The sequence below is a fragment of the Tetrao urogallus genome (assembly GCF_951394365.1).
Source record: "Tetrao urogallus genome assembly, chromosome: 2".
Lineage (NCBI taxonomy): Eukaryota > Metazoa > Chordata > Aves > Galliformes > Phasianidae > Tetrao > Tetrao urogallus.
In genome coordinates this window covers 86,526,266-86,543,493 of record NC_136814.1, presented here as the reverse complement: position 1 = coordinate 86,543,493, position 17,228 = coordinate 86,526,266, and the positions used below count along the sequence as shown (strand labels likewise).

The 17,228-nt window shown below is 35.8% G+C and overlaps 1 protein-coding gene across 1 annotated transcript in view; it reads left to right on the top strand.

Annotated features, from left to right (window-relative positions):
- The window catches only part of FAM83B (family with sequence similarity 83 member B), a gene marked incomplete at both ends in the record, with an annotated part of 43,462 nt that extends 27,934 nt beyond the window's left edge, over positions 1-15,528 (top strand). The window contains 3 exons of the mRNA XM_079550816.1: positions 2,560-2,724; positions 11,013-11,137; positions 13,173-15,528. Coding sequence (XP_079406942.1) covers positions 2,560-2,724; positions 11,013-11,137; positions 13,173-15,528 — 2,646 coding nt within the window. The remainder of the gene's footprint in view (positions 1-2,559; positions 2,725-11,012; positions 11,138-13,172) is intronic.
- Positions 15,529-17,228: the final 1,700 nt, after the last annotated feature.

Genomic DNA, 17,228 nt, shown 5'->3' with positions numbered 1-17,228 from the left:
ATCATCTGTGTTAGAGGTAATTTTGTACTTACTGTCCTTAGTAGATTTTCTTCATCTGCAAGGATGCCATTGAAACCACAATTTAACCTAGAAAAGCATTTCCACTTTGAAAAAATGTTGGAAGATAAGCAGAAAAGATCAGTAGTAACAACCTAAGATAATTAAACTTAATGTGGAGAGAAGAAATAGAGTATAAAAATTGTTTTCTGCTCTGGCTATACTTTTAGTTTGCTATTGAGATGTTTTGGCTTTTTTTTGTATCTAATTGCAAATCAAGTGGCAATAGTCTACTTTTGCTGTGCATGATATCAGTGTTTCTGCTCTGCCAAGTATTCTCTCTGCCCTGAAAGTGTGAAATGTTTAATTATTCCCAAGCGCCACTTTTGATCAGGGTGACAATGAGTTTCTTATGTTTGGCAAGTTCTCCCAGAATCCTGGTGCTTTCAGCTTTCATTTGAAAACTACTGCTCCTATTCAGTATGCCCTGCATGGTTGGATGGCCTTTCTGCATTTCCTTTTAAAAACATTGATGCTTGCTTTCGCAGAAACCCCTGCCTTTTAGGAAACAAACATGCTTTCGAAAGAAAATGGCAGTTTATAAGAATGGCTGGAAGTCTACTGTAAGACACTCAAGTGTTCTGCCTTGGAGAATTTTCTTGACAAAGGACATTAAACTTATGCCCAGAAGAAACAGAATTTGTGGAATAGCCAATTTTTTGATGTAATCACTGCATTTTGAATTCTATCATTTTTGCCGTTCCTTGCTGGATTTCACTGTCATTTAGCTTCCTCTTGTAAGTATCAGGGTGGAGATCAGCAATTTCAGGAACAGGTGTTGAACAGAAGTAAAATCTTTTCTCCAAAAGTGATTCAGGAAAAAACTCACCCTGTATGTGATGTTAGACCTTAAAGTAAACATACATACATCTCTTGGAGTAACTGCCTAGTCATGATCTCCTTAATCAGAACGTGGGAGTTTGAATACTGTACTGGCTTTCACTTTCCCCAAGCAAAATGTGCACTTCTGCTGTTAAGTAGCAGATGTACTGGGGAATGTACCCAAGGAATTATGGAAAATTAAAGGAAAAATAGTATAATCGGAAAATTAAAGGAAATTTAGTATTCTTTAGTATTCTTGGAAGACAGAATATTCTGACATTTCTTGAGATCGACTCTTTCTGCATCAAAATATGTGGAGTTATGACCAAATTGTAGAAAATCTATACACAGTCTACCTCATCTTTGTAAATTGCTTATTTTAACTTATGAACATATGTTGATATGACTCAAATTTGGCGCTCTTTCTCCTCCAGCAATTGAATCTTACAACATCTGTGCTTACTAGATTAATGGTATTGTTGTGCTTACTAGATTAATGGTATTGTTGAGCTGTCTTTTACCTTTCTTAATGACATAGTCATTTTTCTTTTATTGGTCAACTCTTATTACTATTTCTTTTGTTCTAACCGTATATTTGGCATAAATGAGTCTTCTAGTTCTACACAGGTAGGATTTGAAAAGGTAATTCAGATGACGTAGCTTTCATTTGGGTGTGTGCAACATCCTTTAGCAAATTTTGTGTATAAGATAAATGCTTCGGAAAGTGCAGTTGTAACTTAACAAATGCACTGCTAATGTTTATATATAGAAAGTTTAAAGACAAGTGAAATTAGTAAAGCAAGGTCACTATCAAGCTTGCTCTTATGCCCCTGATAGACTTCATTTGATTTGAATTTGTACCTGTAAAGTCTTGCTGGTCCTTTTTATGAGGACTTCAATGGATAAGAATATTATTTTTGAAAATTACACAGATAGCTGTTCTCCCAATGTTATTTCCTCTAATGCTTCAATTCTCTAACAAGTAAGTAAGTCAGTTGTCTATCATCTCCAAAATATTACTAGCAGTACACTGCTTTTCCAAATCAGAAATACCTGCATTATTCCCATAGATTGAAGGACATAAGTAGCTGGTGTGCAGCACTCTCTAGCCTTCTTGAACCAAGGTGTCACCATCTGAATAAGTTTCTTCCCTTCATGTGCACTGACTCAGTATGGATCCTGAAGTCCTCATCAACTGCTCCAGATCATCATGTGCTTATTGACTCCTTCAAACTCTCAAGCTGTTATTTTAGAGAAAATAATGAAAAAGGAGAACAGAATTTAGATTAGGTTAAACAACTATCTTGTACAAAAATGGTGTTATCTGAACTTTCTCTTATGCAGTTATATTGTGATGATTCCATTTTTTGTCATTGTATTACTATTGCTCTGCTTCTAACTCCCCCCCCTTCCACTGACTTTCCCTTCACCCATCTCTAAGCTCATCTGTTTGCCAGAGTCTTCTGCTTGTTGTGAATGTCATACAAGCAATTGTCTGACTTTTCAAAGAGAAAATTCAGTGGTCTTGAGAAGGCTTTAAGGTTAAGTGGTAACACATGGAAAATATCAGAGCTGGTACATGAATAGTATTAGTGTTAGTTGTACACTGCAAATCTCAGTGAAAAGTTATATATGTGTACAAAACAATAATTTGTGTCTTTTTTTTTATTTCTTACTCAGGTCATTGCCATAGTTATGGATATGTTTACAGATGTGGATATCTTTGGAGAAATTGTAGAGGCATCTACTAGAGGGATTGCAGTGTACCTCCTGCTTGATGAGTCAAACTTTGGTCACTTTCTGAAAATGACGGAGAAACAAGGCTGCCAAGTTCAAAGGCTCAGGGTAAGACTTACTGTGTTCCTGTTCCTGCTTGGACTTTCCTTTGCAACCCACTGAAAAGTTAAAATTATTTTAAAAGTGATTATCAAATGCTGCTGTTTCAAATTAACTATGAAGTAGAAATAGGTAAACTTTCAACAGAACCTTCTCTATTAACGTTCTCTTTAGAAAAAACTTCTATATTTTTCATGTGTCATGCACTTGATAGAATGATATAATTTTTCACATATTATTTATATAACATTTTCCTGTTGTTATATATTTAGGAATACTCCAGGTTTGGAAAACCTTTTTGTTTTATGTTAAATAACCTGCAAATAAAGTCATAAAGCTTATGCAAATAATTAGGAAAAATAAATGATATACTTCGTTTACTTCATTTTTTGTCTCTATTTTTTTAAGTGTGATTGTATTTCAAAATGCTTTTAAAAGCCTGGGATTCTATTTTAGTAATATTTCTTGAAAATATTTACAATAATGTCTGTTAACAGCATGTCTTAGAGAGTATGCAATACGAGAAGGCTTACTTTTATAAATTAGTTATATAGTTTTCTCCTGTAAGAAAGATAATCAGGAGAGGATTAATGTTTACATTTCTCATTCAATTGCTTGCACCACCCCACAACTTAACAGGAAGTAGAATGCAAACCATATGCTACACTGAACTGACATGTGCTTCATAAATACTTCTAGATTTACTCTTTTGTAGATAGCTCTGAAGACAACACAAGGACAGTGCCAGAGCTCCTCTGCAAAGATCTAGATATTTCCTTGTCTGAACTTCTACACCAATTTTTGCTCTGGAGTGTTGACTTAGACACACAGAGGTATTACCACACCACCTCCTGTACTTGTTCCTTGTGTGTGAGATTGCCCTCTGCTGGCTTAATACACAAAGCTATGGCAATTTTTAGAAAGAAAAAGTCAGAAATGTTGCTTATCTGTAGACACTAGTAGTGATTGCCTCCATAAAGTCAATATATACCAATAGTTACACATGCTGCAACTTGAGGTACTACCATTTCCCAATGATTTGGGCTAACTATACCATAGAGATTTCTAACTTTTTTTTTTTTTAATTGTGTGAATTTTATTCTCCCAGTATAAATGAAATTAGGAGCATGCAATTGAAGTTCTATCTCTAAAAAATACCATAGTATGCATTTTCACATTTATTCTGTGCAGTATATTTCTATAGCTGTTTCTAAAGCCTAATTTTTGGGGGATGAGTTAGTTTTTTTTCTAGAATGGTTTTATAGACATTTATATACTGTGATATACTGTGGTTTTATAGACATTACATAGACTGTGATTGAAAGAACTCGTGCATATGTTAGAATGGATTTGGTATGGATTAGTGAGTTGGAAAGGTGTGGATTTGGTTTGGATTAGCAGGTCATAGAGGTTTGGATTTGGCCTCTTTAGTGGGATTATGTTTTATATGCTTCTGTTGTGTAATGATGGTACAAACACATTTACATTGAAAGTTTACTTAGAATGCTTCAAGATTTATCAGCAAATGAAAATATATGCCAAAGAGCTAAACATTAATCCAGTAATCCTGTTGTTTCCTGGGTTTCCAGTTTAGCTTGTAGTAAAGCTCTTCTTTGCTCTCTATAACTACCTGCACCAGGGGAGATTTAGGCTGGACGTTAGGAAATGCTACTTTTTTGAGAGTGGTCAGGCACTGGAATGGGCTGCCCAAGAAGGTGGTGGAGTCACCGACCCTGGCAGTGTTCAAGGAACATTTGGATTTTGTTTTGAGGGATATGGTTTAGTGTGAACTATTGGTGATAGGTGGATGGTTGGACTGGATGATCTTGTAGGTCTTTTCCAACCTTGGGGTTTCTGTGATTCTGTGATTCAAGCTCCTCAGCCAGGTGCTACTCCCAGTGACTGTTGCCACAAGAATGAAAGTTTACTACTCTTGCAGTAATTATTTCCCTCCTTGAAGATTAAGGGAAACTGCTGGTGACTATGAAAGAGCAGTAAATTCTTTGAAAAGGTTTTCTCCCTTTCTCTTTTTTTCTATTGCCTCAATGTTCACAAAAACAAACTATATTTAACTTTTTTTGCTTTTGGACTTCCTCTTTTATAGACTGAAAGCAATAAGAGGACTGAGATGTAAAAATATATTTCTTTTCCTCAGGGTACAGCAAGAACACTGTTCTTTTTATTCTCTGGTATGATGTGGTTCTGTGTTGCAGGAGTATGGCAGATATTCTTCATCCCATGCACTCCTGAAGTGGGGCATCTCTCAAGCTTTTCTGGCTTAATCAAAGCCCTCACAGGTTATTTTTCTCTTCCTTTCAATCAGTAAAAAATAAAATGACAGGGGATATGTTTTTGAATTCAGATTTACAATTCAGTCTTTTGTACATAAAAAGGGATTCATTCGTAAATCTACATTAAATGTCTATGCAGACAGTTTTCCTCATCTGTGGTGTGAATGCATATCAGGACATATTTCTGTCTTTTTTGAAAGCTATAACTAAAAAAAAAAAAAAAGACTATATATTATGTGATTGTTATGTGAATTCTGTACAGAAGAACATAAAACCAGGAATTTACTAGGAGCTTTTCCAGTCTCTTGTACAACATTTCTTCTTTTGGATTGATTTCTACTTAATATTTACCTTATCTTCTTCAGTGGCTCATCTCAAATAGATAGTGTCTTTCTGTACGCTCCTATTTATCTTTCCTCACTTTCAATTTAATTTCTCTGTTTCCTGACTGCCTTAATTTTTTTCCCCATTAGCTGATGTATTTCTCTTTCTTTCTCTTCTCTGTATAAACTTGTTTTGATTAACTTTGTCACCAGACTGACTTGTTCAGTCAGCGTTTCCTTTGCATAGAATATTGAAAAGCCCATACAGAGCCTGACTTTTTTCAGGTGATTTTTCAAAACCTAATTGTTTTTTTTTGTTTCCTGGAGGTTGTTGTTCATTTCTGCTGCTGACAAGTGCTGCAGCAAACTAGGAAATAGATTTGCACTGTGAAAGACATCAGGGAGAACAATCCTCAATATCACCAGAATGCTTAAGGGAGTAACTTGGTTTTGGATGAAAACACTGTAGAATGTGGAAAATGTTGATTATTGCCCAAGAAATCAACCAAGCTCTTCAGCTGATATCAGAGTTCGTTTTTTTTTATCTGATAGGAGATCATGAAATCATTGAATCACTAAAGTTGGAAAAGTCTTCTGCGATCATCTAGTCCAACCATCGACCCACCACTACTATGGCTACTAACTATGGCCCTCAGTGCCACATCTACACATTTCTTATGTCACCTCCAGTGACACTGACTCCACCACCCCCCTGGGCAGCCTGTTCCAGTGCCTCGCCACTCTTTCTGAGAAGAAATTTTTCATAATATCCAAACTGAATATGAGTTGTGGCATGTGGCAGAGGCTCTATATTGAACAGAAACCTATTTTTACTTCTCTGGAAATAATGAAGAATCATCTTACTAAAGGAGAATATTGCAAGCAATTTGACAGGAACTGTTTATACTGTGATACTCCTCTCAATATTTTTAATGAACTGGGGAAATGAGAAAGTAGAAGCAGTTATGAATTGTTTTTTTTTCTTTTGTGAGATCTACTCCCAAGTGCGTAAGCGCAGGGGAGAAACTGTTCGTGAAAGCTGACTGCAGTCCGTTATTTCTTATGAGTTTTATCAGAATCATCAGAAGTTTTCTATTACTTCAAGTCTAAGTCAGATGTGGTCAGATATAGCTCAGCTTTGTATCAGTGAGCAAAATTCTGTCCTAAGGACTAGACTTCAATGAAGTCATTGAGAATTTGACTTCAGTGGTCACTGAATCAGCTTGAAAGTTACAGCAAAACCTAGCTGGAGAGCTGCTTAGCATTTGTACAGCAGGTGCTATCTCTTAGTAAGAACAGAGGCACAGGATAATAAATAACATAAGTAAGGATGAAAAATATGGGAAATAGGACTATTTTCTTTTTTAAAGCTGCTAGGCTAACTATTAGGTAGACATCTGTTCCCTTCTTCATGCTTATTCTTGACAGCAAGTACAGGATAAATAATTGAATACTGATAAAAACAGACTCTACAAATAAAAAATGCTGTAATAAAATGTTTGAGACCAGTATATTCATTGTACTTATCTATCGCATTGGACGATTTTTACGGAGTAATTATATATGATTTGAAACTATGCTTCTGAATTTTAATTCATGGTTATGTGGCTCTCCCTAGGAAAGTAGTTATGCATAAAGAGAAAGCTAGAGCTTGTTTTTTCTTCATCATCTGGGTGTCATTTATTTGAATAACCCTGATAGCCATCCTTAAACTGCAGCATAGAGACCCAAACATTGAATGTTTTAAATATCATAAACACAAACAACACTACAACCTGTTCTTGGAGGGGGGAGAAGATCCTGGTTTTGGCTTCATAAACCTCCTAAAATATCAAGTCCTTGATTAAGTTGTTCTTCCACATGCATACACTAGCAGTCACTGACAAAAGTGGTTCCCAGGACCAGGCAAACTTACCATTTGACTGATCTTACAAACTTCAGTGTCTCCTGCCAGGCTAGCCTGATTCCCTCTTCATGTATGGATTTGTTTGTTTCCAGTTGCCCAGGATTTTCTGTCAAGATTCATAAATAAATTACTGCTTTACCCACAATGATGCAGCATCTCTGCAGTAGTCATTGGCACACCTTTTTGAGTGCAGTTAGCATGGGAGTGCTATAATGTGACAGTGAAACCAAGTAGGAAGGAGAAATCCAGCATTTCATACAAAGTAGGGCTAGCAATTCAGTTATGTATATTTGTATTTACTGCTAGTGCTCTTAAGTAGAGTACAGCATTCCTTCATGTTCTCAAATATTTTCTTTATTTTTGGAGGTTATTCAAAGGATGCATCCTTGGCAGATAATTAGAAGGCTTGAAGGATGCCAGATGAGCTGTGGAGGAAGAGGAAGTATTACATGAGAACAGTGAGCATGATCTCTGGCACATGCCTTTGTAGTGCTATGTTCCCATCTTTTCCTGGGTGACATCCTGAGACACAGAAAAGTTGGCAGGATTAAGGGAGTGGGATACAAATGCTGCAGAAGCAATAGTATAGAAGAAAAGGAAAACCGGATGAGAAAACAGTCACTAAGATGTTTAAAAAAAAAACCATCAGTGAAATGTAAATTATAATAATTTTTTGGAGGATTGAGAGCCTACTTGAGAATGTATTTTAACTTATGATTACTTAAGGCAAAGGGATTTTTATACAGTATGGTAGCTTGCAAGCCAATTAGCTTTGCTTGTGCCTACAGCATTCCAGATTCTCCAGTGATATTCTGCCCAATACTCTTTGGGTCTTATCTCAAAAAGATTTGATAGATTCCACTAGCATGTCATTGTATCAGTATTTTCTGTTATTTTGACACAAATGATATATCAAATTAATTTAAATACTTAACTATTGAAGTTAATGCAGATTCTGTAACTAATCACATTTTGATGTATATTAAATAAAGGTTTACAATCCTGATAATCTTCAAAATGGGGCAAATTCCATTATTTTCTTCTTTTTAAAGTAATTACTATTTATGCACTACTTAACTTACAAAATAAAAGGTTTTTTTTACAATTATTATTTAATTACTTCTATTTGCTGCTAAAGTAGCTGGTGGGGAAAGAATAATTTTCTTCACTGGAATTGGCTTGTTCAAAATTCAGCAAAAAACAGTGTTGGCAAAACAGGAAAATTGACTTTCTTTTTTAGATACCAAGTTAAAATTAATGTGATAACACAAAGGGCACAATGCTAGATAATCAAAGGTAATTAGCAGTTAGAGGTGCAAAGAGACAAATAATGTTAACCATACTGCATACTGGGTTCTTATTATTATTATTGTTGATCATTTTTTAGCTGTTTCTCAAAATAATCTGGGCATCCACATGTATTTTCACTGAGTCCAAGTAACTATTAGGTTTTACAGCACTGCTAGATAATCTTTTATTTAATCAATTTGATGTGACAAATTAAAATAAAGTTTATATTTCCAGCAAATTTGTAAGGCAAAAATACATTTTTAAATGTATTTTTTGTTCAAATACCCTGAAAAAAGAAAGCTAAATAAAAAATCAACTAAAGATATTTAAAGAACCATAAAGTCAAACTGCAGCTTACCAACTCATCAGTTTTTATGTGTAACTCTTCATTTTTTTTAATTCTCTATTTTTAAGTAAAAATTTTAAGATAGAAACAAGAAAATATAGAGGGATTTAGCAAGCATGTTATTTCAAAATGTCTGTCATATTGTCTGTATTTTTTCCTAATTTTTTCTGTTCAGAGAAAGTTCATTAGATTATTATAGATACTGTAAAGCTGCTATAGCCTGAATTTACACAGTTCATGGTCTGATCCATTTTGCTTCATGAATAGATTTAATCAGTTTCCTGTACCTACCCTTCACAGAACACACTTCTGCTGTGATTTTCAGCCTCTACTTGTAACATCAGAATTTGGGGCAGAATTTAACCTTTACAGTTAATCAATAGTCACAAGAAACAAGCTATTCATTTGTCTTCAGAAATTCTATTATAATCCACTATTTCTGTATATGTAGTATATGTAACTATCATATAGATTGCTTTTTTACTGTCAATGTTAAATTATGGATTTCGCTCCTACAGGAATACTTGTAAGTCACCACACATTAATGTTGCTAAAGCACATATTGCAAGGATAGAAACCGCAATAAATATTGTGGCATTCACAGATATATTCTAATCTGTATTTTGTCTTTTGAAGTACTTCATATCCAACAGCCAAATGAGGTAGATGCTATAGATCAGCTTACATTAAATCTAAATTTCATTTTTCTTATATATAAACACCTCTTAATAAACATTTCTGATAAATGTGCAGGTTTGTTGGGTTTGTTGTTGTTGTTGTTGTCGTTTGGTTGGTTGGTATTTTACTGCATCCATGTAAAAACTTTCTGAAATTATTATTAGTACACTCCTAAAGATATTGTTTAGAATAGTTTTATTTCTAGGAGCTTGCTGAGGAAGCTTTGTTCACAGTGTGGGAGAAAAGGTGACCACATTTCCATTTTCCATCACAGAAGAATTCTCCAGGAGAATTTACTGAGTTTGCACGACTAAAACATAAAGCTTATGGATAAGGTTTGGAACTCAAACTGCTTTGAAGTTTGTTCTACCTATTCATGCTCTGATAGCATCTCTGGGTTTAGAAATGCAATCGCTTCCATGCTGAAAATTCAATTGAGAAAAATTATTAGTGATACAGCTTCAAGGGATTGTGGATTCAGGTGGTATCATTCAATACTTCATCACAAAGTGGGATGTCTGTACTTATAGACAAAACACTCTTGTTCAATTGAAATAAGTGATACTGATGCTTGCGTCCAGTTCTGGGCTCCCCAGTACAAAAAAGACAGGGATCTCTTGGAAAGAGTCCAGCGGAGGGCCACGAAGATGGTGAAGGGCCTGGAGCATCTCCCCTATGAGGAAAGGCTGAGTGAACTGGGTCTGTTCAGCCTTGAGAAAAGGAGACTGAGAGGGGACCTGATCCAGGTCTATAAATATCTAAGGTGTGGGGGGCAGAATGGCGAGGCCAGACTGTTTTCAGTGGTGAGTGGAGACAGGACAAGGGGAAATGGCCAGAAACTGGAGCATAGGAAGTTCCGCACAAACATGCGCAAGAACTTCTTTACAGTGAGGGTGACGGAGCACTGGAACAGGCTGCCCAGGGAGGTGGTGGAGTCTCCTTCTCTGGAGATGTTCAAGACCTGCCTGGATGCCTACCTGTGCTACCTGGTGTAGGGAACCTGCTTTGGCAGGGGGGTTGGACTCGATGATCTCAGGAGGTCCCTTCCAACCCCTACAGTTCTGTGATTCTGTGATTCTGTGATTCTGTGATGCTTTAAGTGATATTTCTGACTACCTGAGATGTTTGGAAATCAGATGCTGAAAAGATACATTTTCAATACAAAACCTCTTTCTCTTGTCAAAGACTTCTTGTGCCAGAACCTCATTTCTGAGAGTGAATTCTACGGAAAACGGGGAAATTCATTTTTCCATGGCCTGGGAAATCTCTTCATTCATTAAGACAAAGGGATGACTTGCCATTTTGCCCCTCCAAGAGACAGGTTTGATCAAAGTTTACTGTCCTTTGGAGCTTAGTGGTATGCGGTAATGTAACTCTTCTACTGTACCTCTGATTTTCAAAGTCCTGGATGCTAAATGTCAAATACAGTCAATCAATTAAAGTATTTCAATTATGTTTTTCAGAACATGAGAGTGCGGACAGTAAAAGGACAAGATTACTATTCTAAAACAGGAGCAAAATTCCATGGAAAAATGGAACAAAAATTTCTGCTGGTTGACTGTAAGAAAGTTATATATGGTTCTTACAGGTAAGATTTGCCACTGAGGTGCTCGTAGATTACCTGTCATCTCAGTACTTCACTTACTGCAAAGTAAATATTTTTTTCCATTTCTAAAAATTCTTCAAAGAATCTCCAGGGGCAAATTTGATTATCTTTACTGTAATTTGACAAGTTGTCATAGAGACTTATTGGAAGCTTAAATGGATATATCATTTGTTTTTTTCTGAAGATTTGATGAAAAAAGAGAAAAATCCTGATTTATTCTATGTTGAGTTATTCTTGCTTAGTATTCACCCCAGAAAAGGCTTTCAAAAAATTCCGTAAGCTCTTTTGGATACTTTTTCCTTGTAGTAATCTTCTAAAGTTAAAATTATAGACCTACTCTATGCACTCTGTATTATATCGTGGTCAAATTCAGAATTGTACAAGATAAGTTGGCATAGTCTCTCTTTATATTTGGATAAGTTTTATTATTCTACTTTTTGTTTGAATTCTAATATATTCTTGCAAGGCAGAAGACAGAAGAACTTACAGCTTTGCAGAATTGGAAAAAAGTTGAAGCAGTAACAGTTTTTATCTCACAGATTATTTTTCTTGTCTTCATGGTTCACTTCTCTCTTTTGGCTTACTGAATTAATTTCTGCCAGCCTAGTGCCCGGGTGCCAGATACATAGCTACTGATTTTTGTATATTTCCACTACTGTAAGCTTTTGAAAATCTGTCTCTTTATTTCCTCTGAGACTCAAGCAGCATCTAATTTAGATTGATATGTGTAAATGGTACTGAGATAAGTCAGCAGTTCATAAATGAGTCAGTATAAGGGAGTCCAGAGAGAGTCTGCCTGCTTTGACATCTACACACATTGTTAGAGTCTGTAAGAATGTGATCAGTTTTCTCATTTCTTTTTGAAAAATTACATGACTTTAAGACAGAGGAGGGAATCACCAATTTCTGTTAAAATTAAGCTTTCTTTGAAAAATAATTCAGTGATTTATAGCAGGAAAGAATGATGTTTTCTGAATTCTTGCTCTCTGAACTCAGTTTAATTTTTTTTTACAAATATTGCAAAATATATTGTTATCAGTAAGTACTTCTTTGAAAATTAAAGAGAAAAAAAATTATGTATCATAATTTTGTTTAAGCTCATCACACTATTCCCCCAAAAATTCAAAACTAGCAAATAAAACTAAACCAGCGAGCTATTTACATGAATGCAACAAACCATTTTCCTCACAAGCAGGAGATGCAAATAAAACAAGTTTATTGCTTTCATTTAACTTTTTTTTTTCTCACTTATTTTTGGCATTAAATTACGATCATAGGGCAGATTTTTTTTATTTGTTGTAATCTACAAATTATATGCTTTCAACACCGTGTTATTAGGCTTATTGAAATATCCTTGGTGTAGTTGTTAATGTATTTTATTTCATATTGTAGCTACAAAGTAGCATAGATAGTTATATTTAAGCATGGTTCAACTTTTCTATGCACAATTGAAAGAAAGAAAACTTCATCAGGATATTGTACGTTGCAATTAATAGAAAAGTTAATATTCAATCCCACGTGCATGCTAGAACATGAATCTTTTTGACAATTTTGAGGTGCATCTTTTTGAGAAGATGTTTAGAATAAAGTATATTCAGACCTGTGGAAACTGTTTCATGTATTATTTCAAATGCAGTTTTTTTAACACATAGCCATACCCTAGTGTTCTCTGACTCAGGAGTGGATCTGGTCAATTCTGGCTTAGTCTTTGTAGAGGTAATTCGGCGCAATTAGGTATTTGTGTTCCAGTGTTCTGCACTTGAGAATACTTTTTGCAATATTTGCTGTTTGTAAGGGTTTTTAAGTAGCTATTTCTGCTCCCACCGAAATCAGTGGAAGTCTTCCACTGAGTTCAAGTTGTGTTAGATTAGATCTTCTAAAAGCAAATTGTATGAATCCTACTCCCAATTTATTTATTTACTAAATCTATGTTTGCTTGATTTTTCTTTTTTCAAGGACCAGTGATTTATATTAGTTCAAAAGAACTGTTCCTAATGGTCATTTCTTCTTCTTTCAGCTTTATGTGGTCTTTTGAAAAAACCAACCTCAGTATGGTTCAAGTTATAACAGGACAGCTGGTTGAATCCTTTGATGAAGAGTTCAGGACACTGTATGCCCGTTCTTCTGTTCCTAGTTCATTTGCCCCTGAATTAGTGCGGGTAAACAGCCGCAGGACGCTCTGGGATAATGACACATGCCAACACTCAGTGTCTTCCTTAGCTTCAGTTTCTAGCCAAAGAAACCTTTTTGGTAGACAAGACAAGATTCACAAGTTAGATCCTGTTTATTTGAAAACTCGTGGACGATTTGCAGTAAATGAAATAGATAAATTTGGCTTGAGAAATCAAACTTTTAATAAACAACCATTTCATCCAGGTTTTAATATGCAAAATCCAATCCAGCAGTATCAACCTAGTGAAAAAAATGAGCACTGGAAGAGACATAGTTATGCTGGGGAGAAGCCGGAAAGGACGCCTTACCTACTGCTCAACAGAGCTATTAATAGAGCCAATAATCCATCAAATACTTGGAAAATGCCATCTGGTAGCCTTAGTATTGTATCTTCATTACGAGGAGGATATGCAAATAACTACAATACACCCCAACAAAGTTTTGCTGATCAATTTTCACGACCAAAAGTAAATCTTGCAGAAAGAAATTCAATTGTACGGAGGTCTTTTAATGGGACAGATAATCAAATCCGCCATCTGCAGCAAAGGATGCCAACACTCGAACACACAACAAAATCATTCCTACGTAACTGGCGAATTAAGTCATATTTAAATGACCATTCTGATTATCCAGTAGAGTCTAATGGATCAGTCTTGGGTGACAGATACGATGGCTATGACACAACTGAAAATATTAAAGCTCATGCTCTGTACTCCCACTCTCGCTTACGATCGTCATTAGTGTTCCAGCCAACTTTACCTGAACAACAGGAGGTAAGCAGCTGTGCAAGTTCTTCAAATTCAACTATAATTGGGTCAGAAGGAAGTGAAACACCTAAAGGGACATCTAATCATGCACCAAGTTTGGAAAATGGAACAGATAATACTTCAGAAGAGCTTAGCACAAATGCCTCACCTAAATCAGAGGCACCCAAAAACCACAAAATTCAAATGGCAGAAAGCAGAAAGCCTACTGTAAATTCGAATGCAGTAGGGGACCCATCTGCCTATATTTACACAACGCTCTGTGCAGACAAGCATGCAGAAAACATGAAAAATCTTCAAAATGACAATATCCTTAAAAGAAGAAGCTTTCCCATGTTTAATTCAAAGTCTATATTGGACCCTCATGCTGATAAACACACATCCAGTTATGTTTACAGCACACTGACTAGGCATAGGCTTAAGCAGCCGGTTAGTCCAAAAATTCCAGAAGATACACTAAAGAGCTCTAAAAGTTTGCATAGTATGGCCAACCATTTACCACAGGAGGAAAAGGATCTTAAAGGAGAGCTGAAAAGCCCAACTGCTACCAAGGCAATCTCTATGGCTGTTCTTGCTGAAGCTATCAAAGAGGAGTCTGGTAAGGATTGTACATCAAAGAAGGAAAGTAAGAATTCCCCAAATTTTCTAAAGAAAGGATCCCAAAAATTGCGGTCACTTCTTAATCTCACACCAGACAAGAAAGAAATCTTGTCAAAAAACAAAAGTCCTGCCTTTTACAGAATGTGTAGTAGTTCTGACACTTTGGTTTCTGAAGAAGAGAATCAAAAACCAAAGGTATCTGAAAATAAGACAGATTCTTCCCCAAGGAGAAAGAGAAACACATCAAATTCACAAGGTAGCTTGAACAGAAGTAAAGAAGATGTCACTTCAAGCCCATCAAAGTCTCCAAAGTCTCCAAAGTCTCCAAAGCCTCAAAAACCTCCATCTGATGAAAGCAATAAAAAGTGTCCTGTCTTGTGCCCTCTTGAAACTAAGTTCATAGAAACTGCAGGAGATGCATCTACCCCAAGATTTAATACGGAACAGATTCAGTATCAAGATGTAAAGGAAATTACCACAAATGCTGCTCCTGAGAGTGCCCCTGTTTGTGCTCTACAAAGAGCAACTTCAGTGACACCGCAACTGGCAAGCTCAAAACATCAAGAGGATCTCAGATCTCGTTCCAGTGAAAGACGTGTTTATAGTCGCTTTGAGCCATTCTATAAGATGGAAAATGCTAGTCAACTTGCAGGAAATACACTAAATAGCAGTTCACATCTCTCAGATATGAAAAGCAAGACCTTAGGGAATAACTATGGCAGAAGTAATCACCTGGTCAGCTACAACTCAACTGCTTATCATCCATTTCAGCCTAATGAAAATAAACTGAGAGGATTCATGCAGAAATTTGGGAACTTTCTACACAAAAACAAGTAAAACTTCTGCTACTGTTGTTGATATACAGCAAGAATAGCAAAGCTGTACATTCCTAACTGGACAAGGCCGATGAACTTTTTTGTAGTTTTCTAGTTTTGTAGAACTTATTTAGGTTTCTTCAGAATCGAGGACAATTGAATGAATGTACATATTTTTACATAATTACCCTAGGATTATTATACTTCAATCATTACTGAAATTCTGTGTCCAGAAAACATCTCAAGGGAGTTGTTTATAGTGTTTATATTGTAAGATTACTTTTATACGTTTTCTTTGTGAAGAAAGTATGTGTTAGCATCTTGTAAGATTGCCTGTGGGGGAAAAGAAATATGGAGAGTGTTTTTAAACTTCAAATAATACCATTTCCAAAGATATTCCCTTTAAAAATAGGATAGCACTAGGAATAGTGGCTTGCATCTTTTCAGCATTTATGTACATTTTCAAATGATAAACACAGAATGTTAATGCATTGCACGTTACTTATCTTTAAACTCATTTTTAAACCCTCTTATAGATTTCATCTTGGTAATAATTTACCCCCTACCATCGTATTGAGCTGTTTAGGCAGCAGATGGATCTTCATTGAATTTTCCGTTTAATATGATGTTTTCTGAACTATTTGGCACACATCTTAAAGTGACCTTAATCCAAGCTTTTACAGACTTGTTTACATGGCTAAAGTAATGTGAATGTAGGATGAATGTTGAAAAAAAGAAAGTAACAAAAAAAGACCCCCAACAGTTTATAAACAGGGTGCCTTCAAAAGAACTTACAACTTGTTTAAATTTCAATGAATTAAGTACTTTTGTATAACATGCCAGTATTCTGTAATGTATTCTAAAAATAATTTTTTGTTAGATTTTTCTGTTGTTTCCATGAAAAAAAAAAGTGGATTTCCATTTCTCAGGTAAGTCTTAGAGTTTCATATGCAACAGTATGTGTAAAGTGTTGCCAGATTATGTACAACTCTGCCTTTAATAACCTATTTTTTTGATAGTAAGGTTGCAAGTGCTTAGACCAGGCATGTGAGGGAGGTTGTAAACTCGACACTGCAATACTTGAATATTCCATGCCCTGTTGCTTTATGTCAGGAGGATTGTCAGAAGGCCAGGAACAATTAGATATCTAAGAATGAGACTGATGAAAGCCACCACATCAAGCAATATGACGCCTCTCCTAAAGTATCAATGAAGGGTGATAGCAGCAATTGTTTAACATTAGTGAACGTATTCAGGCACCTAGTTGCAATCTAAGGGGATGTATCTGTGTGTTCATTCAGACTCTCAGTCTCTCAGTCATAAGAACTTTCTTGATATTAAATGCCCATAGCAGATCAGTGCATACAGAAAAACACAGGGACATGGCATCTGCTTCTTCTGCGGCTCATAGTCAAAGCATCCACATGGCTCATGGCCCTCCTTGGTGGTGATTTTTCTTTTAGGAGAGCACCTGTAACCATTTAGCTGCAAGATGCTCTGGGACAGTCTTGTTTCATTTGAATTCTGTAAAGCTCTTCCACCACACTTTACATAATTACATATTAAGAGGGCTGAAGACAATAAAGTGGACATTTCTCTGATTATGGCAGTCAGCATTTTGGAAAGGCATATTCACATCCTTGCCTTGCTAGCACACCTGCCTCTTCTCAGTATATGTCTTAGGCAGGTTTTGAGAACAGCAACTGAGAACTAAGTTCTAGT